The 25,597-nt window shown below is 42.8% G+C and overlaps 1 protein-coding gene across 2 annotated transcripts in view; it reads left to right on the forward strand.

The window, feature by feature from the left end:
- The first annotated feature begins 2,812 nt into the window (after nucleotides 1–2,812).
- Nucleotides 2,813–25,597, forward strand: part of FNBP1L (formin binding protein 1 like) — a 113,034-nt gene continuing 90,249 nt past the window's right edge. The window contains exon 1 of one of the 2 annotated variants that reach the window (XM_036351969.1): nucleotides 2,813–3,094. In XM_036351969.1, the coding sequence (XP_036207862.1) occupies nucleotides 3,071–3,094 (24 nt within the window). In that variant the 5' untranslated portion in view covers nucleotides 2,813–3,070. The remainder of the gene's footprint in view (nucleotides 3,095–25,597) is intronic. The other variant, XM_036351972.1, reaches the window with a different exon arrangement.

Here is a 25,597-nt window from a genome sequence, read left to right on the forward strand (position 1 = left end):
AATGGTTCTAAATAATGATACATCCATTTAATAAATATGTTTTCCATTACTAATTAATGTTACCTGTAATTGATAAATACTTTCATGATGTCTAGGGGTGAGAGGAAGGGAGAGCAGAGGTGGACAGCAGTGTTAGGTAATACAAATAACCTTAAAGAAATTCTATCTGAAATAGAAGAAATGTAGAAAATATTGGCATACTTAAGCATTTAAAATTTGGCCACAACCCATTTGGAAGAGGGTATTTGTATGCTCAAGCTCATCTCAGAGAAGGGCAATGAAGAACTGAGCAAGAGTGGTAGCTGGGCGGTCAGGAAGGCTCAGGCTATGTGCCTCAACCCCAAGAGGGAGCACAGCTATGCAGGGACAAAGGTTGAAGTGAAGACATTGGGGCACCTGAGCAGGCCCTATGGGAGGAGTTTCAAATGCAGACACACTGGCAGGGAGATTTTCTTTTTCTTATTTTTTTAAAAAATTTATTGGGGTGACATTGGTTAATTAACAGAAGTTTCAAGGGTCAATTCTATAACATATCATCTGTATATTGTACTGTGTGCGCACCACCCAAAATATAGTCTCCCTCCTCACCTTGTACTTGACCCCCTTTGTCCTCTTCATTCTCTCTCTACCCACCTTTCCTTCTGGTAAAAACCAAGTTGTTGTTTGTGTCCATGGTTTGTTTGTTTTGTTAGTTGGTTTGTTGCTGTTTTATATCCCACATGTGAAAGCATATGGTTCTTGTCCTTTTCTGCCTGACTTATTTCACTTAGCATGATACTCTCAAGATCCATGTTGTCACAAATGGCAGTATTTCATCCCTTCTTATGGCTGAGTAGTATTCCACCCTACCACATCTTTATCTAATCATCCATCGAAGGACGCTTGACTGCCATAAACATAGGGGTACATACATCTTTATGAACAAACTAGAGGCCCCATGCACGAAATTCATGCAAGAGTAGGCCTTCCTTCCCCCGGCTGCCAGCACCGGCTTCCCTCTGGCACCTGGGACCTGGGCTTTGTTTTGGCTGCTGGCTTCATCTGGAAGGATGCCCAGAATGATGTCCAGTCTAATTAGCATATCACCCTTTTATTATTATAGACTAGAAGCCCGGTGCACAAAAATTTGTGCACTGGCCGGGGGGGCGGGGGGTTCTTTCAGCCCAACCTGTGCCCTCTCATAGTCTGGGACCCCTCGGGAGATAACCACCTGCTGGCTTAGGCCCACTCCCCTGGTGGCAGATGGCACACCTGATCCCACGGTGCCTGCCCAGTCTCCCCCGGTTGTAGATGGCAAGCCTGGATCCTGTGCTGGGGTGGGCAGCGGCTGGGGATCGTGCTGCCGCCAGCCCCCGGCGGGATGGCGCAGCGCGATCTGCCTGCAGTATGCAAACTTAACGGCCATATTTGTTGGGTTAATTTGCATATTCTTCTGATTGGCTGATGAGCATAGCGAAGGTATGGTCAATTAGCATCTTTGTATTTTATTAGTGTAGATGTGTTAAAAATTTGGGGGCAGACACTCTGAAGAGGAAGTGCTGGACCATACAGTAGCTCTATTCTTTTTTTTTTTTTTAAATATATTTTATTGATTTTTTACAGAGAGGAAGGGAGAGAGAGAGAGTGAGTTAGAAACATCGATCAGCTGCCTCCTGCACACACCCTACTGGGGATGTGCCCACAACCAAGATACATGCCCTTGACTGGAATCAAACCTGGGACCCTTCAGTCCGCAGACTGATGCTCTATCCACCCAGCCAACCCGGCTAGGGCAGTAGCTCTATTCTTAATTGTGGGAGGACCCTACATACTGTTTTCCATAGTGGCTGCACCATTTTACATTCCCACCAGCAGTATGTGAGGGTTCCTTTTTACGAAGAACTTAAGACACTCCGCTCTCATGACACACTGAGGAGTATTCTACTAGTGACTGGATTGAACGTGTATGTCTAGAAGACCAGCAATTAATGCTAAAGCATGTTAGGGAGTTGTGAAGGTTAGATAGCTAACAGCGAATCCAAACGTGCTGGCTGCAGTTAATGGTTGCTCAGAAAGGCTGGGGAGCAACTCCACAAAGGAAGAAGGAAATGGTGGACCTTCCTCCAGGTTCTGACACTCCGAATGAGAGGTATGTGAAGTCTGAACCTGCTCTTTGCACCACCGCGGAGGAATCTGGCGCCCTTGCAAACAATCCCCAACCACAAGGTGCCCATTTCAGAACCTTCTCATTTCTGCAGGTGAGAGCTTGACACAATTGTTCCCGTCTTCCCTCTCTTGTCTTGTCAACATCCAAAGAGGAATGCTGAAAGATGCGTCTCTTTTTATGATTTCCCGACAGAGCTTATACAATTAAAATGTTTTATCAAAAACAGAATCAGGGGCACATTGCGTTCCCATTTTAGTGACTCCCCGGATCACCTTAACCATGAAGACGTTTTTCTTATACAGTCAACGCAACTCTCCACGGCCTAAACCCGAGGATTTGGAAGAGGTTTCCTGGCCAGGGTTTCTCCCAAGTGCAGAAGGGGCAGGAAGGGCGGGTGCCCGGAGCCGCCTCCTCTAAGTGGGCTCAGGGCAGAGAAGGGCGGTGGGTGTCCTTTCCTCTCTCCCTTTCCATCCTGGACACGGAGATCCGAGCGGCACCGGCGGTGAGACTGTCCGGGACCCGAGGTGCGGGCGGAAAGGGACCCCGCCCGGAGCCGGGCAGGTGGCTGACCCGCAGGACCCCGCCCGCGGCGGCCGGAGAGCGCGGGTCCGCCCCGATCCCAGGGTGCACCGCGCCCGCCCCCTCCCCTCCCCCCGCCCCCTCCCCTCTCGCGTCCCGCCCCCCTCGGCTCGGCCCCCTCCCTGCCGGCTCCGGGAGGCGGGGACGCGGCGTCGGCGGCGGCTGCTCCCGTGGACTCTCTCTCACTCACTGGGGAGCCTGGCGGTGGCGGCACCTTCGGAGGCAGAGCAGCAGCCGCGAGCCCGCCGGCAGCGAGTGGAGGGCGTGGACGGACGGCGGAGCCGACGGACGGACGGACGGACGGAGAGCGGGCAGCCGGACGGCCGGGTCGCAGCGGCTTCCACCATGAGCTGGGGCACGGAGCTGTGGGTGAGTGGAAGGGCGCGCGGCCCCGGCTCCGAGGGCGCGGGCGGGGTGGGTGCCGCGGACTGTCGGCGGCCGGAGCCCCGCGGGCGGCCCCGCCCCTGGCGCTGGGGTTGGGGGTCCCGCTCCCCTTTGTGTGCCGCCCTCTCGGCCGCGCTCCCCCCGAGCCCCCGCCGCGGCTGGGCCGGGGCAGCGCCCTGGACGGCGGAGGAGCGGCCCGCGGACTCCCGCGCCCGCGCCCTCCGCCGCCTTCACTTTCCGCGCCCGGCCGCGCCGCTCGCCTTTGTATCTCGGCGCCCGGAGGCGGGGGAGGGGGCCCCATTGTCCCGGAGGGGCGCTGGTCGCGGGCGGGGAGGGGGCCCGCGCTGCCGCCCCCCGCACGGGCGGGGGTCCCCGGGGCCAGGGCGTCGCCGGGCCGCTCGCGCCCAGGTAGGGGAGCCGCGCGGCTTTGTTCGGAGCCCGGCCTCCGGCCCGCCAGGCGCGGCCCACGGCCCCGCTCCCTCGCCCGTCTGCGAGCGCCGGGGGCGGCCGCGGGGGCGGCTTGGGGATCGGGGTTGGATGGAGCGATGGCCGGGGAAGCCGGCTTCTCCCCGGGGAGCGTGCGCTTCCCGAGGGCTTCACTTCCCCGCCGCTGTTCTTCATTCTTGCAGGTTTCCCCTCTTTTTTGTCTCTTTCTTCCTCGCCTTCCTCGGGCGCTGTACGCTCCAGACAATGCCCCGTGTGTGGCCCAGGTGCGAGCGGACCGGGATAGGTCGCGGGTGTCGCCCGCGACGCCCCCGCGGGAGGGTGGAGGGTGGAGGGTGGAGGTGCGGCGGCCGCGATCGCTCAGGTGCGGGGAGCAGCGGGCGCGGGGCGCCGTCCCGGAGCCGCCGCCTCCGCCCCGCCCTCCCCTCTCTCCCACCTGTGCGTGCTTTCCGTGCCTTTTGTTAGCGCGGATCTCGCAAATCACTGCAGAGCAAGGGGAGAAGGAACTTTTCAGTTTCCATACGTGCATTTAGGGTTGCCATGAGGGCAGATTGGTAAATTGAAGGGACGCATGTTTTATGTTGTTATTATTATTATTTTGCATTTTGCAGATTAGGAATCTTAGAACTGGAAGAGACTTTAGAAGCATCTGGTTGGACACCTGCTTAGCTAGCCCGGGAAGCTCCGGTTACCTGGTGGATGAGTGCTTCGTCTGTAAACATACCACCCAAGAGAGAACACCTCAGGAGCCTCTTCATTTCGTTTCTTAGATAGCGTTAATTTTTCTTGTGTTGGGGAAAATTGTGGGATAAAGGAATTACCTTTACTCTGGTTAGATTCTCAGGTGTTACTGGTCTTTTCCCTTTGGTGTTGTACATTCTCTAATTGATTATAGTGTGTGGTTTGGTACCTTCTGTATTATAGTATGCCATCAATTAAAGGAGATGGGTATAGTTTTATTTTCCATTTTTATAATTAGAAAATACTTTTATTTTTATATAATTAAATGGCCCAGGTTTCAGATTTTTAAAAGTACACAAAGGAAAACAGTGGAGGGATATCATGTAGACTTTTAATTTGTTTAAAAAAATCACTTTGTATCACATTTATAGAAAAACAGTTTTAAGGAGACACGATGTAATATTGTAGTGCACACAAATGCAATTTTAAACTTTTTTTTTTAGCCCTTGTCAGTGTGACTAAGTTGGTTAAAGCGTTGTCCCTTACACCAAAAAGGGGGCAGGTTTGATTCCCAGTAAGGGCACATACTCAGACTGTGGGTTCGATCCCCTGTAGCTTATCTCTCTCTGTCTGTCTGTCTTGTCTCCCCGCCCCCTCTTCTTTCCTCTCCATCTCTAAAAAATAAAGTTAAAACATTTTTAAAATTTAAGAATATAATACATTCAGAAGCAATTACCTACCCCCCACTTTCTCCTATCATTTAGTTATTTATTTTCAGCATTTTAATAGCAATCTGAAAAGGTAAACTGTAGAAGAGATGGGAATTTCTGTTCTAGTATCTTTTTTGGAAAATGTAAAAAATATTTAAAAATTTTCTCTTAAAATTTAATCTCCATGTTTTAAATTTTTTTCGTGGTTTGAGGATTTGAGGGAAACATTTATTAGGAACTAAGTAATGTGGAATTAACTAATATCAACTGGATGCTTAAACCATACATAAGTAGAAGTTGGTGTAGAGGACTATTGGGACCAGAAGAGACCTTAGAAAAATTTGACTGGACTTCCTATTTTTATTGTTCTCAGTTTTGAAAAAGGATATTGTGCTTCCAGTGGATTGTAACAAACAACTATACTGTGCTCTTGCCATTGAGGAATTTGAGGTTGGGAAATTTCTCTTGAAATTTCAAATTTAAAAACCAGTTTTCATGTTATTTCATGTTTAGGATTGCATTACTGTCAGGAAGGTTTAATTGTTGAGAGACCATCTTACAAAAAATGATATGTAGTTATGCACTCAAACTTAAGTTTCTTTCTTTTAAAAACATATTTTTATTGATTTCAGAGAGGAATGGAGAGGGAAAGAAAGAGAAACATCAAAGATGAGAATCTTTGATTGGCTACCTGCTGCACAACCCCCAACGGGCATTGAGCCTGCAATCCGGGTGTGTGCCCTGACAGGAACTGAACTGTGACCTCCTGCTTCATAGGTGTACAACCACTGAGCCACACCAGCTGGGCTAAGTTTCTTATAATATTCACTAGAGGCACAGTACACGAAATTTGTGCATGGGTAGGATCCCTAGTGGCTGCGGGCTGAGGCTGCTGCTGGCTGGGGCCTCCCTTCCCTTGGCCGCCTGTTGCCACCTCCGGCTGGAGCGGAGTCAGCCGGGGAAGGGGCCAAGGGAACTCCCAGTCGAATTCCTGGTTGAGGAGACAATTTGCATATTAGGCTTTTATTATATAGGATTGTAGTTGTATTGCTGTCTTAGTGCTTCCTAAATCTTATGTTAAAGTTGAGAATAAAGTAGTAAATTAAAGTGAAAAATAAAACAAAAAAGTAATGCATTAGTGAGCCACTCTAATACTCATTCTGTGGGACAGAACTAACAGTGATAGGCCAAGTGGGTTGTGGCAGAACTAACAGTGATAGGTCAAGTGGGTTGTGTCAGACTTTTGATGTGTAATTGTGAAGGGATATGAATGAACTGATAATAAATTTGAGCTGTGTTTTAAGGAATTTCTAGTGTTCTGAATGAGTCTAAGTAAGGTGGACACTGTTCTGTGTTCTGGGTAATAGCAAACAAAGAGTGGGCAGTGTCTTCCTTTCTTCAGGATGCAATGTAATTATTAGGTAGCATTCTTAAGCATTGTTTATTGTGTTGATTTCTTTATTATCACAGGAAGAATGACTGAACTAAAGATAATCCAAATATGTATTAATGACTCCACAAAGCACAGATGTTGTAATTATTAGGCTGTGCTTACAAATAAGAAAATTAGAAGTTGGAGAAGTCCTGTGTTTAGTCAGAAAGTTTATTTATTAGGAAATGGCTTTTTAATTGTTTTTGAGAAGCCAGTTAAAGTTCAACAACAAAAAAACTCCATGTACAGTTATGAGTGTATATATAAAGGTAAGAAAAAATGTGGCTGAACACATCATATTCATATCATGATTTATTTGAAAATTTGCCCTCCAAGGGAAAGGAGGTGACTAACCTGGAAGTTAGAGGGTAGGTTTAAATATCTAACTTAACTTATAGGGGCTTAATAACCTTTTTTTTTATGCCTTAGTTTCCTGGTCTATGAGATTTTTGGCTCTTAGTTTTAAGAGTGTATAATTTAAATGCCGTTATTATTTTTGTTGTATTGATAGGGAATTAAGTATTTAAGAACGCTCATGACTTTTCAGAAGAAATTGAAAATGTAGATTGGATCGTAGATTCAGTGGATTATTTTAGTAACACCCCAGTCTTAACCCTTTAATTATTTCTTATCTTTGTCCTCATAGCACTTTATATAGCAGTTACATTTTAACACTTATATTGGAAGTGTACTAGACTTTTGAGGTTTTAAAAAATATATATTTTTTTATTGATTTCAGAGAGGAAGGGAGAGGGATAGAAACATCAATGATGAGAGAGAATTATTGATTGGCTGCCTCCTAGATGCCCTCCACAGGGGATTGAGCCTGCACTGAGAATCAAACCATGTTTCCTGGTTCATAGGTTGACGCTCAACTACTGAGCCTCGCCAGCCGGGCTAGACTTTTGAGTTTTTGAGTGTAGGGACAGTTAGTTTTCTTTGTTTTCACTGGCTAAAACAATGCTTGTAGGACGATCATGCATGTTTGCCCAATTGAATTAACAACTCCTTGCATTACCCACAATATTGGTTGCTGATTAAAAGTGCATCCTGGAAGAAGTCTTTGCGGTACCAAAGCTTTGCAGGTGATAATATATTAGGTGATCAAGATAACAGTTCATGAAGGTCTAAACAAGCTGAAAGCAGAATGATAAAGCTAAGTGTTAGTACTTGGGTTGAATATTTTTACTGATTGGAGAAGGATGAACTGACCTAAAAGTAGTTCTTCTTGTGAATGTATCTGACTGGCACTTTGGGGGTTTGTCTGCCACAATAATTGGTGGAATCTTAGGCCACATTAATAGATTTGTCTAGAACAAAGGAATTGGGTCCCCTTTTGTATTCTAGAATGGATAGACCACATCTGTAATACTTAATTTTACTTCCATTTTTTTAGAATGCACTTATCTAAAGGAGGTTGACAGAACTTCTTTATCGATGTGAACTGTATTGCTTTTTTTTTTTTTTTTTTAAATATATTTTATTGATTTTTCACAGAGAGGAAGGGAGAGAGATAGAGAGTTAGAAACATCGATGAGAGAGGAACATCGATCAGCTGCCTCCTGCACATCTCCCACTGGGGAAGTGCCCGCAACCCAGGTACATGCCCTTGACCGGAATCGAACCTGGGACCCCTCAGTCCGCAAGCCGACGCTCTATCCACTGAGCCAAACCGGTTTCGGCTGTATTGCTTTTTTAAAGACTATGAAACTGCTGTAGGAATTCAGTTTAATTTAAAAAATAAAAGTTTGTGTTTTTATAGGGAAGTACTGTGCAATGCGTGGTAAGATTTATGAAGGCTTATAATAGCCCTAGAGTTATTTAGAGATGATATTACTCTTTTAACTCCAAATTCTTTGCTTCATTGATATTACTGTTCAGAATGTCTTCTGTTAACCAGTTCCTATCAACCCCCTCCCTCCAGATACCCTGGATGCTACCTTTCTTATAGGACTACCACCTTATATTATTGTATTTCTTATACATTCAAGTCTTTGGAAAATGGTCATGGTTTACATTCCTTTTGTTGGTAGGAATTGCCATGTTCAACATTACAGATGTATTACAGATGTTGTTATTTATTAAAGAGGGTGAGAGTTTCAAGAAACCTTTTTATGACACCATTCTCTCCTGACTATAATAAGGTGGGAGCTGGAGAGCTGCCACTAACCAATATCTCATCTGCATTGCTACTTCCATAAAACTCTCATTTCCATTCCCCTTCCCTGCCTTTATCTTAAAACATTTACTCTTTTCTTTCCCCCAGTCAATAAAATGTGCGTTTGGCTGGAAACTTAAAACCTACTCTACCTACTTTTTCCTACAAATTAACTCAGTTTGCAGGCAGAACACAAGACAAGAGAATAGTAATAAGTTTATAATTATAAGTATCTTCTATGTGTACCTACCTACAAATGATATCTTATTTATTTTTTAAAAAATAATTTTTATTTTTCCATGGAGTTTTAGAGAGAATGGAGGGGAGAGAGAGGGAGAGAGGGAGAGAGGGAGAGAGAGAGAGAGAGAGAGAGAGAAACATAGATTGGTTGCCTTAAGCCTGCAACTGGGGTACATGCCCTTGACCGGAATTGAACCCGGGACCCTTCAGTCTGTGAGCCAAGGCTCTATCCACTGAGCCAAACTGGCTGGGACTGGTATCTTATTTAATAATCTATAGTCCTTAAACATTTTTGGCTCAATAGCAAAATTGAATTCTGTTTTGGGGGAAATACTCATCCCTACAGCATTTAAAAACTAGTAAGAAAAGGTTATATAAAGTTTTTGTTTTATAGAAAGCAAAAACTGTTCTATATATTAGTTCAGGCTATATATAGTATATCAGACATACCAAAAAGATATTTGTAATAGGGAGGGTTTGTATATGGGGATTCCTGAGAAGTTCATAGAGGGCAGAGATCATGTCTTACTCATTATTTATTCATTGTCTGAATCATTGCTGTATTCTTAGTTCAGCACACTGCATGGCATAGAGCCTAACACTACCAGGGTATTTAGTAAATGTTTGGTGGACTGATTAAGTATAGTGGTTAGGTTTGGCTTGAATTTGAGTGGAGGATGCCTGAAAGAAAGTAGTGATGGAGTTTACAATGGGACCAGGCTAAGAGGTTCATTTGGGGGAATGCTTTATTCAAATTCATGAAGTGTGTGTGTGTGTGTGTGTGTGTGTGTGTGTGTGTGTGTGTGTGAGAGAGAGAGAGAGAGAAAGAGAGAGAGAGAGAGAGAGAGAGAGAGAGAGAGAGAGAGAGAGAATAGTTATGCATTAGCATATAATGAACAGAGAGAGAGAGAGAGAAAATAGTTATGCATTAGCATATAATGAACTCAATTTTTAGACCTTTAAAAATCCACAGAAGGGAATCTTTGTTAAGCAGAAGGGATTATCTCCTCTGAATCCTTTGGCAGTACTAGGTGGAATCTCTGGGTTTTAGGAGATGAAAGGTGTATTGATTGATCACCTCTGCAAGAATATTAGAAGTTGTTGGTTCCTTTAATAATATGGTATTGGTTCTGAAATAATTTCTACTTTTTAACATGTTATTCCTGCAATTTGTTTTATACCGTTTCCCCCCCTTTGCCTCTTATTTATGACTTAATATTTTTATGTCAGTTTAGTTTCAGTGTTTTATTTTCTGAGGGTGAGAGGTATTCATTGTGAAAATGCAGTTTTGATCCCCCCAGTGTTGCTTTAATTACTAGTATTATTAGCTGATTTATGGACTAAGTTTCTCATGGAATAAAATAGGTTAGGATAGTTTGAGAAATCACTTTTTAATTGATGACAGAATGATAGATGCTTTAAAATTGCAAATTGTGTTTAAAAGAATCTTTTGCGGTTACAGTTATTTTTAATATTGTTTCTGTGCATATATGTATGTATATGTGTGTGTATATGTATATGTGTGTGTGTGTGTGTATATATATATGTATATATATATGCCTAAGCGACCGTTATGACAGAACAACCACAACGACTGGTCAACCAGTGGCTATGATGGGCACTGACCACCATGGAACAGATGCTCAATGCAGGAGCTGCCCCCTGGTGGTCAGTGTGCTCCCACAGCCAACCCCCTTCCCCACCCATGCTGCCCCTCCCCCCAAATTGGGGGCCCACCGGCCAACTTCCTGGGGTCCCTCCTTCCGGCCAGCTGGCCCCCTTGATAGGCCTTGATCACTGGCCAGGCCAAGGGAACCCACCCGTGCACGAATTCGTGCACAGGGCCTCTAGTCAATGATGAAAGAGAATCATTGGTTGGCTGCCTCCTCCTACTGGGGATTGAGTCCAGAACCTGGGCATGTACCCTGACCAGGAATCAACAGATAACCTCTGGGTTCATAGGTTTATGCTCAACCACTGAGCCACATTGGCCAGAGTCTTTCTTTTGAGGTCACATTTCTTATAGTTCTTTGAAACCCACTTCTTTGTAAGATGATATATAACTGCTTTTTGTAATGTGGGATTCAGCATTTAGAATTTGTATGGAGTCTAAGAGGAGGAAGTCTAGAATAATAAAAGTTTTTGTAAAATGTTCTTATAGAATCCAAATTAGTCATTAATAATTGCTTAGGAGCAATTTTTTCTTAAGGTCTTGATAGAGAGCTTAATCATCAGATTTAAACAATACCTCATGATATATGTGCAATATAGTGTTTGTTATGGTTTGAAAAAGCATAAATGTATAGGGTCAGATTTTTCCATTTTTAAAAATAAGAACAATTAAAAATATTGATTTTAGAGAGAGGAAAGGGAGGGGGTGGAGAGAAACCAGTTTGTTGTTCCACTTATTTATGCATTCATTGGTTGATTCTTGTATGTGCCCTGACTGGGGATCAAACCTGCAACCTTGACTGAGTATCCGCCAGGGCAGATTTTCCTATTTTTGGCACTTCATTATTTTTGTTGTTTCTAGAGAGTAAAAATCATCTGTTTGTTCCTGCTATATCCCTGCTGTATACCTAATTTGTAGAAAAGGAATAGGGATATTATAAGTACTGAAATGTTGGTTGAATGAGGGAATCAGTAAATTACTGTAACTATCAAATTATATTTTGGGTACTAAGTTTTTCCCCCCTCAGCATGTGTATTTCTAATAGGCTTGAGATCCGTTCTATAATCTGGACATATAACTAGTTGTAGCATATGAAATTTATCTCAATTTATTTAGAACTGGAATTCCCATTTCCTTAATTTAAGTGCAAATGATTACTGATATGGCTCTATGGATTCTAAAAGTGAGAACAGTGAATGTTCTGTTACATGCTTTGAGTATTAATTGATGTAACTATATGTAAGGATAATGTAAATTGAGAATGAATTGGGAAAGCAAAAGATTGATTTCAGAGAATACAGTGTTAAGGAGATTTTTGACAAATGTTAATGGTGATTGGTTAAGATTTTTCTCTAGTATAAATGAAAAAAATCAAGGTAATAGAAAACCGCTGTAGTGAATAGCTTAAAAAATTTTTTTAAAAAACTTTTCCCATGGGTACTTATTATTAGTTAAGCCATGACTCAGGATCCCAGGGTAGGATTGTGTGTCCACTTTGGAGAAGTGTCTATTTAGGTCTCAAAGACAGTTTTTATTTTTTGTGTTTAGTTTTCTTATGCTTGAATAATACCTGTAGCCTCCAAGGTGCTTTTTCCCCCCTTTCTTTCCCTCTTTGTGAATTTTGGTTCCTGTCTTTCATGTTAGAGACTTTCCTTACATATTCAGTGACCCCAGGACGCTGAAAAGATGTTTATCAGGATTAAGGTCTACCTGCATAAAATTTTTAGTCCTTTTAAGGAATTTTGTGTGATTTTTACCCTGGAATTATTCAGATCCCCTACCTCTTTCCCAATCCTGTTGTGAAAGGAGATGTACTATTCTTTTTGAGGTGTACTATAGTCTTTCTTTTGAAGTCTTTCTTTTGAAGTCACATTTATCATGGCTGTTTATGGTGTTGGGAGCTGCACTTGATTTTTTTAAAAAACAGGTACTTAAAAAAATAATTTATTTGTCTTATATAACAAGAAATTTGGAAGTAGGCAGTCACTGGCATGGGTTTATGAACTCAACACTGACAAGTTCAGCATCTGTGCAGCTGTTTTGGACTTTCCCTCAGGGTTGCCAGGTGGTGCAGCTCCAATCATATCTGTATTTTAAGGGGGTGCGGGGGGCGGGGGGGAGAAGGAGGAGGGGAGAGGAACCACATCAGCTATATCTGTGTGTTTATTGGGAAGGCTAAAGCTTTCCTAGAGTCTCCATAACAAACTTCCCCTTCGGTCTCACTGTTCAAAGTTGGGCGTTTTGCCACTTGCACAAAATCAGGGTTCCATTAGAAAGGAAGAATACACCTCAGAATGTAGCATTTATGGTCTCTGTCCCCAATGAGTTAATGATGGCTTTGTGGAAGATATGGATATATCTTCTCTGTATATGTGAATGATAGCCTAGGCCAGTGATGGCGAACCTTTTGAGCTCGGCGTGTCAGCATTTTGAAAAACTCTAACTTAACTCTGGTGCCGTGTCACATGTAGAAATTTTTTGATATTTGCAACCATAGTAAAACAGACTTATATTTTTGATATTTATTTTATATATTTAAATGCCATTTAACAAAGAAAAATCAACCAAAAAAATGAGTTTGCATGTCACGTCTGACGCGCGTGTCATAGGTTCGCCATCACTGGCCTAGGAGTTAAGAAAAGGCCATAATATAAGTGTCAGAGCAGATATTTTAGAGATGAAGCCTTTAGGGGTCTAACACAGTCTATCCTCATTTCAGGAGGCCTGGTAGTGAAGGGCTTATGTATCTTAGCTGGAATCTGTGGGCTGCTGCTTGCTTGAAACACCATACCATGCTGATATCACCTTCCAGAGCAGATGAGTGTTTTGAGCAAGTGTCCAGTTGGACAGGATGTGGTGAAGTTGACCTGACCCCAGACTGAGTGAAGGCACTGCAGGGACTGATGGAAGGGCCCTAAAATAAGTCCAGAAGTTTATTTTGCAAGTGGAAAGATTTGCTGAATGTTGGAAACAATAAAGATACCCTATAATTACCCAGGTCTCTTAGTCACCTAAATATAACAAATACCGAGCTACAAAATTGCCTCCAGAGAGTTAGGAGCACTTACTTTTCCCTCCTCCCCCTCTTTAACTTGATACATTAGAATGGTTACAACTTATTATAATTTGTTACAGTTAATGAACCAATAGTGATACATTATTATTATTATTATTTTTTTAACATATTTTATTGATTTTCTACAGAGAGGAAGGGAGAGAGATAGAGAGCTAGAAACATCGATGAGAGAGAAACATCGATCAGCTGCCTCCTGCACATCTCCCACTGGGGATGTGCCCGCAACCTTGACCGGAATCGAACCTGGGACCCCTCAGTCCGCAGGCCGACGCTCTATCCACCGAGCCAAACCGGTTTCGGCATGATACATTATTATTAACTAAAGTTCACAGTTTACTTAGATATCTGTAGTTTTCTTTTTTTTTAAAAAATTATGTTTTTATATATTTTAGAGAGAGAAGAAAGGAGAGGGAGAGAGAGAGAGAACATTGATGAGAGAGAAACACTGATCAGCTGCCTCCTGCATGCCCCCTGTGGGGGCTAGGGCCCACAACCTAATCATGTGCGCTGACGGGGAATCGAACCAATGATCTCTTGGTACATGGGTCAGTGCTCAACCATTGATCCACACTGGCCAGGCAAGATTTCCTTAGTTTTTATCTAGTGTTGTTTTCTGTTCCACATTCCATTTAGTTGTCATGTCTCTTTAGGCACATTTTGCCTGTGCCATTTCCTCTGACTTTCCTTGTATTTGATGACCTTGAGAGTTTAGAGAAGTACTGGTCAGGTATATGACGCCCCTTTATTGGAATTTATCCAAAAAATCATATTTTCCTCGTGATCAGACTGAAGTTATGGGTTTTTGGGAAAAATTATGCCATTTTCATCACATAATTTCAAAGGTACCATTTTATGATTTATCAGATATTGATGTTGGTCATCTGGCTGAAATAGTGTTTGGTAGGTTATTCCACTATAAAATTATGATTTTAATCTACTGATTTGAGAGAGAGAGACATAGAGAGACATTGACTTGTTCCTTCCAGTCATGCACCCATTAGTTGATTCTTATATGTGCCCTGACTAGGGATTGAACCTACAACTTTGGCGTATTGGGACTACACTCCATCCAACTGAGCTACCTGGCCAGGGCTGTCAAGTTATTTTTCTCACTCTATCTACACTGTATTCTCTAGAAGGAAGTCACTATGTGCAGCTTATATTTAGAAGTTAATGCTTCTCTCTTTTAGAGTGGAGTATCTACATAATTTATTTGGAATTCTTCTGAATGGGATATTTGTTTTTCTTCCACATTTATTTATCCAATCATTTATTTATATCAGTAAGGACTCAGGGGTATTTATTTTATACTTTGATTTATAATCCATTACTGTTTCATTTATTTTATTGCTCAGATTGTTCCAGCTTTACCCATTGGGAGCTTTTTTAGGTGGCTCCTGTGCCGGTAACATTATCTCCATAAAAAATGATTTTTAAAAGTCCCTTACTTTTGGGGACTACAAGATGGTCCAGTCTCATTTTGCATGTTTCCTGTCTAAGTCCTAGAATCATCAACTTTTTTCAAAGAGCCCTGGTTTCTTTATTGGAGAATGGTATTAGAAACCAAGATGTGGGTGTTAGGTGTGCTTGTGCTACTAGTATTTAATTTTCTTTAGTCTCTCTCAGCTGATAAAACAAAGAAATATATGTGTGTATACTAATCTGCATTTATACACATATCTACAAATATTTCTATATGTAACCATCGTATTTATATTAAATTAAATCTGAGTTCTTACAGATGCTTTCAACTTATTCCACTACCACTTGTATCCTTCTACTTTCTTGTTTATCTGTAAACTCCCACTCTTTTTAAAAAATACAGTAGTTCCTTGGGTTACGTCGGAGATACGTTCCTTCGGCGTGACATAACGCGATTTTTGCCGTAGTCGGAACCCACCTACATAGGTACCTACGTCACTCACGTGGAGTACATATACAGCAGTAATTAAGTGAAACAGTAAAAAAAATTTAAAAGAAAGATAACAATCCCTGACCTTTACTAGTGGTAAATAAATAATAAAAAACATAGAGCACATATGTACATACGTTGAAATGATGGAACTTTTTAAAATAAATAAATGGGAGATGGCGATGTAACCATGAAACGTCGAATCCGACGTAACCCGAGGACTGCCTGTATGTATATTTTATTGACCTCAGAGAGGAAGGGAGAGAGAGAGAGAGAGAGAGAGAGAGAGAGAGAGAAACATCAATGATGAGAGAGAATCTTTGATTGGCTACCTCGTGCACTACCCCCAGTGAGGATCGAGCCTGCAATCCGGGCATGTGCCCTGACCGAGAATTGAATCGTGACCTCCTGGTTTATAGGTCAACGGCCAACCATTGAGCCACATCGGCCGGGCAAAGTCCCATTCTTAATTCCCTTAAACTGATATCCATTTGCTTACTTGTTCCTTTTCAGTATATATTTATAGCAATATCAGAGTTATTAACTTATAGTCCCTGAGAACCAACATTATCAACTAAAGTACAGTACTTAATTGTAGCTCCTTTTTCCTTTAGTCTGACATAATCCTCATTTTCAAAGTTACTTAGGTCAGCAACATTCCTCTCATCCTCCTAAGTGAGGTTGTCCCATGCATTTGTAATATAGTTATATTTTCTTAACATAATCTGTATTCTTTCTTGGGATCCTTTAACTTTCTCAATGATTTTTTAAAAATTTTGTTTATTGCTTAAAGTATTACAAAGAGTAGTAAATATGTCTCCTTTTTTTTCCCCCTTGACCTTCCCCTGGCCAAGTGTCTTGTTTATTGGTTATGCTTATATGCATGCATACAAGTCCTTCGGTTGATCTCTTACCATCAATTATTTTTTTAAAAATTGCATACCTTAAGGTTTATTCTTTGAGCTGTGAAGTTCTGTAGGTTTTGATATGTATAATGCCATGTGTCTACCATTCCAAGATCATATAGAATAGCTTCATTTCTTAAAAATCCTCTGTGGCCTGAAAGCAGAGGTTTGTTTTTTAAATATATTTTATTGATTTTTTACAGAGAGGAAGGGAGAGAGAGAGTTAGAAACATCGATGAGAGAGAAACATCGATCAGCTGCCTCCTGCACACTCCCCACTGGGGATGTGCCTGCAACCAAGGTACATGCCCTTGACCGGAATCGAACCTGGGACCCTTCCGTCCGCAGGCCAACGCTCTATCCACTGAGCAAAACCAGTTAGGGTGAAAGCAGAGTTTTAAAGAGATATTATAGCATTATTCACAGTAGCCAGAAGGTAGAAGTAACCCAGGAATTTGTCAACATATAAATGGATAATCAAATGGTGTATAGATACAATGGAATATTATTAAGCCTTAAAAAAATTAGGAAGGAAATACTGGCATATGCTGCAAATATGGATGAACCTTGAAGACATTATGCTAAATTATGAAATTAAACCAGTCACGAAAAGACAAATCCTGGATGATTCCATTTATAGAAGATACCTAGAGTGGTCAAATTCATAGAAAGTAGAATGGCAGTTGCTGGGGCCAGGGAGAAGGGGGAATGAGTTACTGATGAGTGGGTATAGAGTTTCAGTTTTGAAGATGAAAAGAATTCTGCTCATGGATGATGGTTGATGGTTGTACAACAATATGAATGTACTTAATATCATTGAATTGTAAACTTAAAATGGTTAAGATGGTAAATTTTGTGTTGACGATTTTACTACAATAAAAAAAATTTACTCCCTTTTGCCTATACCTGTTCATCTCTCACCACTCCAACCATTGATTTTTTTTCATTTACTTTTTAAAGAGCAGTTTTAAGTTCACAGCCAAATTGAGCAGAAGGCAGAGATTTCCCATATGTCTCCTGCCCCCATATATGCATACCTTCCCCCATTATCTACATCCCCCACCAGAGTTATAATTGATTAACCTACATTGATACATCATTATCACCCAAAGTCCATAATTTACATTAGGGTTCACTCTTGGCATTATACTTTCTGTGGGTTTAGACAAATGTATAATGACATATAATCACCATTACAATATCATACAGAGTAATTTTTCACTGCCCTAAATGTCCTCTGTGCTCCACCTACTCATTCCTCTCTCCTTCCTAACCCTGACCACTGGTCTTTTTTCTGTGACTTTTTATTTCCCTAAAAAGATAGCCAATACCTATTAGGAGTCATACTCTATTTCCCTTTCTCCTCCAACACCAGCTTTAGGAAACCACTAGTCTTCCTCAAAATATATGCTTATTCTGGACATCCTATCTAATAATAGACAAACATGGTAATTAACCATACCTCCGATATGCTTCCCATGGGCTAATCAGGGCGATATGCAAATTAACTGCCAACCAAGATGGCGGCCGGCAGCCAGGCAGCTGAAGTGAACAGGAGGCTTGCTTGCTCCAGTGATGGAGGAAGCCAAGGTTCCCCGCCTGCCGCCGCCCAGCTCTGAGCTGCACTCTAAGCAACTGTGTTGCAATTATAGAAGCTAAACAATCCCCAGAAACCTGCTTTCAGCTAGCCGGGCCTCAGAGCTGGAGTTGCAACAGTGTTTCAATTATAGAAGCTAAACAAAGCCCAGATACCTGCTTTCAGCAGCCGAGGTCTCAGAGCTGGAGCCGAGCCTCAGAGCTAAAGCCGGCTCTCAGCTCCAGTGACAGCCATAGAAGGTAAATAAATCCCAGAATAAAAGAAAAAAGAAAAAAAGGAGAGGTTGGGAGCTTCAGTCACCCGCCAGCCTGAAAACGGCCCTCAGCCCCTCACCCAGATTGGCCAGGCACCCCAGTGGGGACCCCCACCCTGAAGGGGGTGTGACCAGCTGCAAACAGCCATCATCCCCTCATCCAGGCTGGCCAGGCACCCAAGCGGGACCCCCACTCTGATCCGGGACACCCTTAAGGGCAAACCAGCCAGCCCCCACCAGTGCACCAGGCCTCTATCCTATATAGTAACAGGGTAATATGCAAACTGACCCTAACAGCAGAAAGACTGGGAATGACTGGTCACTATGACACACACTGACCACCAGGGGGCAGACACTCAATGCAGGAGCTGCCCTCTGGTGGTCAGGGCGCTCTCACATGGGAGGAGCTCTGCTCAGCCACAAGCCAGGCTGATGGCTACCAGTACAGCGGTGGTGGCGGGAGCCTCTCCTGCCTCCTCAGCAGCACTAAGGATGTCCGACTGCAGTTTAGGCCTGCTCCCTGCTGGCAAGTGGATATCCCCCGAGGGCTGCCGGGCTGCCAGAGGGATGTCTGATTGCCATCTTAGGCCCAATCCCCCGGGGAGCAGGCCTAAGCCAGCAGGTGGTCATCCCCTGAGGGGTCCCAGACTGCGAGAGGGCACAGTCCGGGCTGAGGGACCCCTCTCCCCCCCGAGTGCACAAATTTTTGTGCACTGGGCCTCTAGTTTCATATAAATGGAATCATACATTTATATGTGTGACTGGCATTTTTCTTTTTCTTTTTTGGTACAGTGAACTTTATTGATGGTGCATGACAAGGTAGGACTCCCTAAGCCCCTCCCCTTATTCAGCGGATCTGGCATGGACACTGGAGGTCAGGGGATTCTCCATGTGTTGGGGGATTGATTTGGGGCAAGGACTCCCCAGCAGCTGAGGGCCTCTCTTCCTCTCACTGAGGGTGGTGGTCCAGGGGGCTCTTATTCCTTGGAGATCATGTAGACCATAAGGTCCACCACCTTGTTGCTGTAGCCAGATTCATTGTCATACCAGAAAATGAGCTTGACAAAGTCGTCATTGAGGGCAATGCCAGCTCCAGCATCGAAGGTGGAGAAGTGGGTGTCACTGTTAAAGTTGCAGGAGACAACTTAGTTTTCACTGTAGCCCAAGATGCATTTGAGGGGGGCCTTTTGATACCTGCTACCTTCTTGATGTCATCATATTTGGCAACTTTCTCCAGGTGGCAGGTCAGATCCACAACCAACACATTGATGGTGGTGACATGGAGGACCATGCCAGTGAGTTTCCCATTCAACTCAGGGATGGCCTTGCTCACAACCTTAATAGCACTAGTAGAAATAGGGATGATATTCCTGGCAGTCCGTCAGTCATCATGCCACAGCATCCCAGAAGGGCCATCCATGGTCTTCTGGGTGGCAGTGATGACATGGACTGTGGCCGTGAGCCCCTCTACAATGCCAAAGTTGTCATGGATGACCTTGGCCAGGAGGGGCCAAGCAGTGGTCATGCAGGAAGCATTCATAGTTGACAATCTTGAGGCAGTTGTCATACTTTTCAAGGTTCACACCCATCACAAACATCTGCAGAAGGGGCAGAGATGATGACCCTCTTGGACCCCCTCTTCAAGTAAGCTCCAGCCTTCTCCATGGTAGTGAAGACAGCAGTGGACTCCACAACATACTGAGCACCAGCATCACCCCATTTGGTATTTGTGGGATCTCGCTCCTGGAAGATGGAGATGGACTTTCCATTGTTGACAAGCTTCCCATTCTCAGCCTCAGTTGTGCCTTTGAACTTGCCATGAGTAGAATCATACTGGGACATGTAGTTGAGGTCAGTGAAGAGGTCATTGATGGTGACAGTATCCACTTTGCCAGAGTTAAAAGCAGCCCTGGTGACCAGGTGCTCAGTAGGGCCATATCTCTTCACTCTGACCACCATCCTGTCTCAAGAGTTACGGCCGGCCCTGTGCAGGAAGATGTGGCTGGCTGTTGAACAGGAGGAGCAGAGAGCTGTGATTGGCATTTTTCTTTCTTTTTTAAAAAAATCTTCATCTGATGATATTTTTTCCACTGCTTTTTAGAGAGAGAGGAAGAGGAGGAGGAATGGGGGAGAGAGAAACATTGATGTGAGAGAGAGACATTGATTGGTTGCCTCCCACGTGAGCCAGGGATGAACCTGCAACCCTGGTACATGCCCTTGACTGGGAATTGAACTCATGACCCTTCAGTGCTTGGGCCGATGCTCTAACCACTTAGCACACCAGCCAGGGCTGGCAGTTTTCAATAAGCATAATGTTTTCAAGATTCATCCATGTTGTAGCATTTATTAGTAATTCTTTTTTTTGTACTGAATAATGCTTCCTTGTATGCATATACTGCATTTTATTAACTCATTCATTAGTTGAGGGACATTTGGGTTGTTTCTGATATTGATGATTGTGTATAATACTGCTGTGAACATTTGCGGATAAGTTTTTGTGTGGACATATGTTTTTATTTCTCTTGGGCATATACTTAAGAGAGTAATTGCTGGGTCATATGATAACTATATTTAACTGTTTGAGGAACTCCCAGATTGTTCTGCATTTTATATACCCACCAGCAATATACTAGTATGGTTCTGATTTCTTTACATCCTTTCCAGAACTTGGTATCATCTGACTTTGATTATAGCCATCATAGTGGGTATAAAGTGGTACTTTATTGTGTTGGTTTTTTTTTTGTTGTTGTTAATCCTCACCCGAGGATATTTTTCTATTGAATTTTACAGAGAGTGGAAGGGAGGGAGGGAGACAGAGAAACATAGATGTGAGAGAAATACAGCGATTGGTTGCCTCCCACATGGGCTCTGATCAGGGCTGGAGATCAAGCCTGCAACCGAGGTACATGCCTTGATGGGAATCGACCCGGGACCCTTCAGTTGAGGGCTGATGCTCTTACCACTGACCCAAACTGGCTAGGGCTGATGGCAGCACTTTTCATTATCTGGATAGAAGGCTTTCTTATGTTGCTAAATTATTTCAGCTCTGAAAAGCCAGGAGAGTTGAGGTTTAGGAGATATTTAAAAATAATGAAAACCTTCTGCATAATTGATATATGACCTTTTGAATTCGAAATTTTATTGCAGAATTTAGTTAATGCTTGTAACGAAGATATTTTGGTTCTTCAGTTTTATTCTAAGAAGAATAATAGCAATATTCTTTTTTAGTGATGCAAGATTACAAATGTTGCAGTGGTACTTATTTACTCATTTATAGTATAGATCAGCGGTTCTCAACCTGTGGGTCATGACCCCTTTGGGGTGGAACGACCATTGGAAAACACATATATAATTACGTATTTTTTAAAAAAATATATTTTATTGATTTTTTTACAGAGAGGAAGGGAGAGGGTTAGAGAGTTAGAAACATCGATGAGAGAGAAACATCGATCAGCTGCCTCCTGCACATCCCCTACTGAGGATGTGCCGGCAACCAAGGTACATGCCCTTGACCGGAATCGAACCTGGGACCCTTCAGTCCGCAGGCTGATGCTCTATCCACTGAGCCAAACTGGTTAGGGCTACATATTGTTTTTGTGATTAATCACTATGCTTTAGTTATGTTCAGTTTGTAACAATGAAATTGGGGGTCACCACAACATGAGGAACTGTATTAAAGGGTCGCGGCATTAGGAAGGTTGAGAACCACTGGTATAAATTGAATGTCAGTTATGTTAATAGAAGTTCCATTTTTTCCCCCCTCTTTCTTGGTTGTTTGACTTTATTATCCAAATTGAGAACCTAGTTCTTTTTTATCTATCCTAATTGTTTCTTTGTTAGGTAAAATGTTGATCATCCCTACATTCAACTTCTGATAGTCCAGAGGTTATTGATTTATTTTGTAGATTTTAAAAAATCCTCACTGAGCATATGTTTATTGATTTTCGAGAGAGGGAGAAACATCGATCAGTTGCCTCCCATTCCCAACTGGACTGGGGATTGAACCCACAACATAGGTATGTACCCTAGACCTGAAATTGAACACACAGCCTTTTTGGTGTATGGGATGACACTTCAACCAACTGGGCTACCTGACCAGGGCTATTTTGTAGGTTTTTATACCCTTTAATTGAACAACAACAGTAACTCCTTTCTTATTTCAGTTAGCTTTTGGTCATTTGGCCAGTGTGATTTGCAGATTCTGATTCATTAAGTACTGGGGCTGTTGGGTGGTCAGCCATTTGGAATTTTATAAGATTTCCTTGGTGACTGTGGTTAACACTGGCTGAGAAATGTTGTTAATTAGCAATCCTCAAATCTGGATGATAATTAGAATCATCTCAGGAATTGAAAAGCAGTAAGAACAAAACAAACAAACTCTCCCAAGCCTACTCTAACCTCTTGAATGAGGCTTTCTCTGGGAATGAGGCCCAGGAATTTGTATTTTTGAAAAATACCCACAGCCCTAACCGGTTTGGCTGAGTGGATAGAGCGTCAGCCTGCGGACTCAAGGGTCCCAGGTTCGATTCCGGTCAAGGGCATGTCCCTTGGTTGCGGGCACATACCCAGTAGGGAGTGTGCAGGAGGCAGCTGATCGATGTTTCTCTCTCATCGATGTTTCTAACTCTTTATCCCTCTCCCTTTCTCTCTGTAAAAAAATCAATGAAATATATTAACAAAAAAAAAGAAGAAAAATACCCACATGATTCTGATAATACCAAGGTTTGAGAACTATTGCTTTCATGTTCTAAAATCCATACTTATGTTAAATCAGGACATTAGAAAGTGCCTTGCACTTGGAGTGCATCATATCCTTTTTCTATTCCCATTGGATTGCTTTTAGTATACTACTAGGAATAATCTAATGCTCGCTGAATACTTACTATATTTGAGTCAGTGTATCTTACTTTGGAGGTCCCAGAAAGGTTGTGTCTTGTCCGAAACTACTTTGTAGTAGGTGGTAGAAATAGGATATAAACCCAGGTCTTTCTGTATTCGGAGCCTTCATTCTTACTGTGGATGTTAGACTACCTTTATGGAATTGCTTTTGTTGAGAACTTAGCCATCAGTGTATGTGCACAGGTTATATTTTTGAAGGTCCTAACAAGTGGTCAGTTTACCATGAGGACTTTGTTCTCTATGAGACTCCTGGGAGAACTTTCTCTTAAGCTTTTTTATTGTGTAGAAACTATTTGCTATGATTACAGTATTTGCATTTCCTAGTTTGAACTTTGCTGTTAAGAAATTTACAGTCAGACTTCTGGTAAACTGTTAGCAAGTATTTCGTATTTCTTTTCTGCATTTTGTTTATAGATTCATTCTTGGTATCATCTTTTATCTCTTTTCTTTATCATTTTCCTCATCTCTTTAAAATTATTTTACCTTACTGTGTTATGTCATTTTAAACAAAAGTCTTAAGAAGTAAGTTAACAAATAATTTTGAGGCATTTTATATAATTCTGGCCAAATGTCTTTTTGAAAGAGTTGAATTTGTGAAAGAGAGGAACTTAGAATTTGGAATGTGTCTGTGTGCATGGCACTCTGGTAGATGTTATTTTATTTTTCATGCCAATTCAATGAAGTAAATGGTGATAGTCCTATTTTACAGAAGATGAAACTAATAAGAAAGGTTAACTTTAGTCACACAAAGCTAAACTTGAACCCAGGTTTTTGTGACTTCAAATCCTTCTCTTTTTTTTAAAGTGCCTGTAATGGTATCTGATTTACCCAACAATTTCTAAACCCTTCATTGGGGTCATTCATATATTCAACAGATATTAGTTAATGAATTACTTTGTAGGAAGCACTGTGTCTGCTGATCAACCCTGCCTCTTCAATCAGGCCTGGATATAGGCTTGGAGATGCTGACTGGCATAGAAACTGACAATCAGAACCAAATCTGGGTGAACTGCGAGGAGCCAATGACTGCCTAGGAGGTAGAGCTTTTGACGCTGACTGGCATAGAAACCAGCCAATCAGAACCAAATCTGGGTGAACTGCAAAGGCAGAACCTAAGGTGGGGGCTGAGGAGGGGTTTTAAGGGCAACAGCTGTTTGGTGTAAGGTGTAAGAAAGCGGTTTATTTTTTAATGACCAGTTTGGCAGTATAGTGCATATGGCTGGCTATCAGTCCAGATATAGGGATTATGTATTTTTGTCTGCCAAGAGCATCTCCTCCTGCTGAAAAAAGCCTCCCTCACCCCTCATTTAAGCAATCCTATCCTGTATAATCTATCTATACTAATAAAAGGGTAATATGCTAATTAGACCGGTCGACTGGCCATCTTCCGGATGTCTGACTTCCTTCCGGACAAAGCCATGGTGGTGGGGGCCGAGGCAGTGGCAGTTAGGGGTGATCAGGCCGGCAGGGGAGGGCAGTTGTGGGTGACCAGGTTGGCAGGGGAGGGCTGTTGGGGGCGAGATCAGGCCGGCGGGGGAGGGCAGTTGGGGGCAACCAGGCCGGCAGGTAGAGGCAGTTAGGGGCAATCAGGCAGGTAGGCAGAGGCAGGGGCGATCAGGCATGCAGGCAGGTGAGCTGTTAGGAGCCAGCAGTTCCAGATTGCGAGAGGGATGTCCGATTCCTGTGGGATCGGGCCTAAACCGGCAGTTGGACATCCCCCAAGGGGTCCCTGATTGGAGAGGGTGCAGGCTGGGCTGAGGGAATTTCATGCACCCGGCCACTAATTATTTATAAAAGTGTGGGCTGGGTTTGTAACCAAAGTGGATGGTGTATTGCTCTGGAGCTAGGTAGTAACATTTGGGAGCTGTTATTACTTCTGTTTTAATGGGCAAGGAGAAGGAATTGTTACCGTACCCCTAAGCAGGGAGGGAGAGGGTAAGATAGAAAGATCAATGATAAGAGGGAATCATTGATCGGCTGCCTCCTGTATACCTCCTACTGGGGATCGAGCCTGCAATTTGAGCATGTGCCCTTGACCAGAATCGAACCCAGGACGCTTCAGTCTGCAAGCTGATGCTCTATCTACTAAGCCAAACTGGCTAGGGCATAACTTTATTGGTTTTGTCTTATTATTATTATTTTTTTTTTGCATCAATGGTGTTACAGGATGATGTTTATGAATGAAAAAGATCTGGAGGAAAGGGAAAACTGTAACACAGGAGCAGGTATAATTTAGAAGTGCATATATGAAGGAATTGATCTTAGGAGCAGGGACCAATGGAACAAGGGAGGCAGAATACAGGCTGAAGGTTTAATGATGTGAAGATATGGCAGTTATTTATAGATTGCTTCAATTTTCCCTGTCAAAATAAAATCTAAATCAACAGCTAAGAATGAGGAAAGGAAAGATGAAAGTGGCAAATAGTCATTGTGAAGAGTGAGACAGTGAACAGAACAGGAAAACATAATAGGATTGAAGGATAACCCTAAAAGCTCTCATGAGTTTGCA

The sequence above is a fragment of the Myotis myotis genome, unplaced genomic scaffold (assembly GCF_014108235.1).
Source record: "Myotis myotis isolate mMyoMyo1 unplaced genomic scaffold, mMyoMyo1.p scaffold_m19_p_2, whole genome shotgun sequence".
Taxonomy (NCBI): Eukaryota; Metazoa; Chordata; class Mammalia; order Chiroptera; family Vespertilionidae; genus Myotis; species Myotis myotis.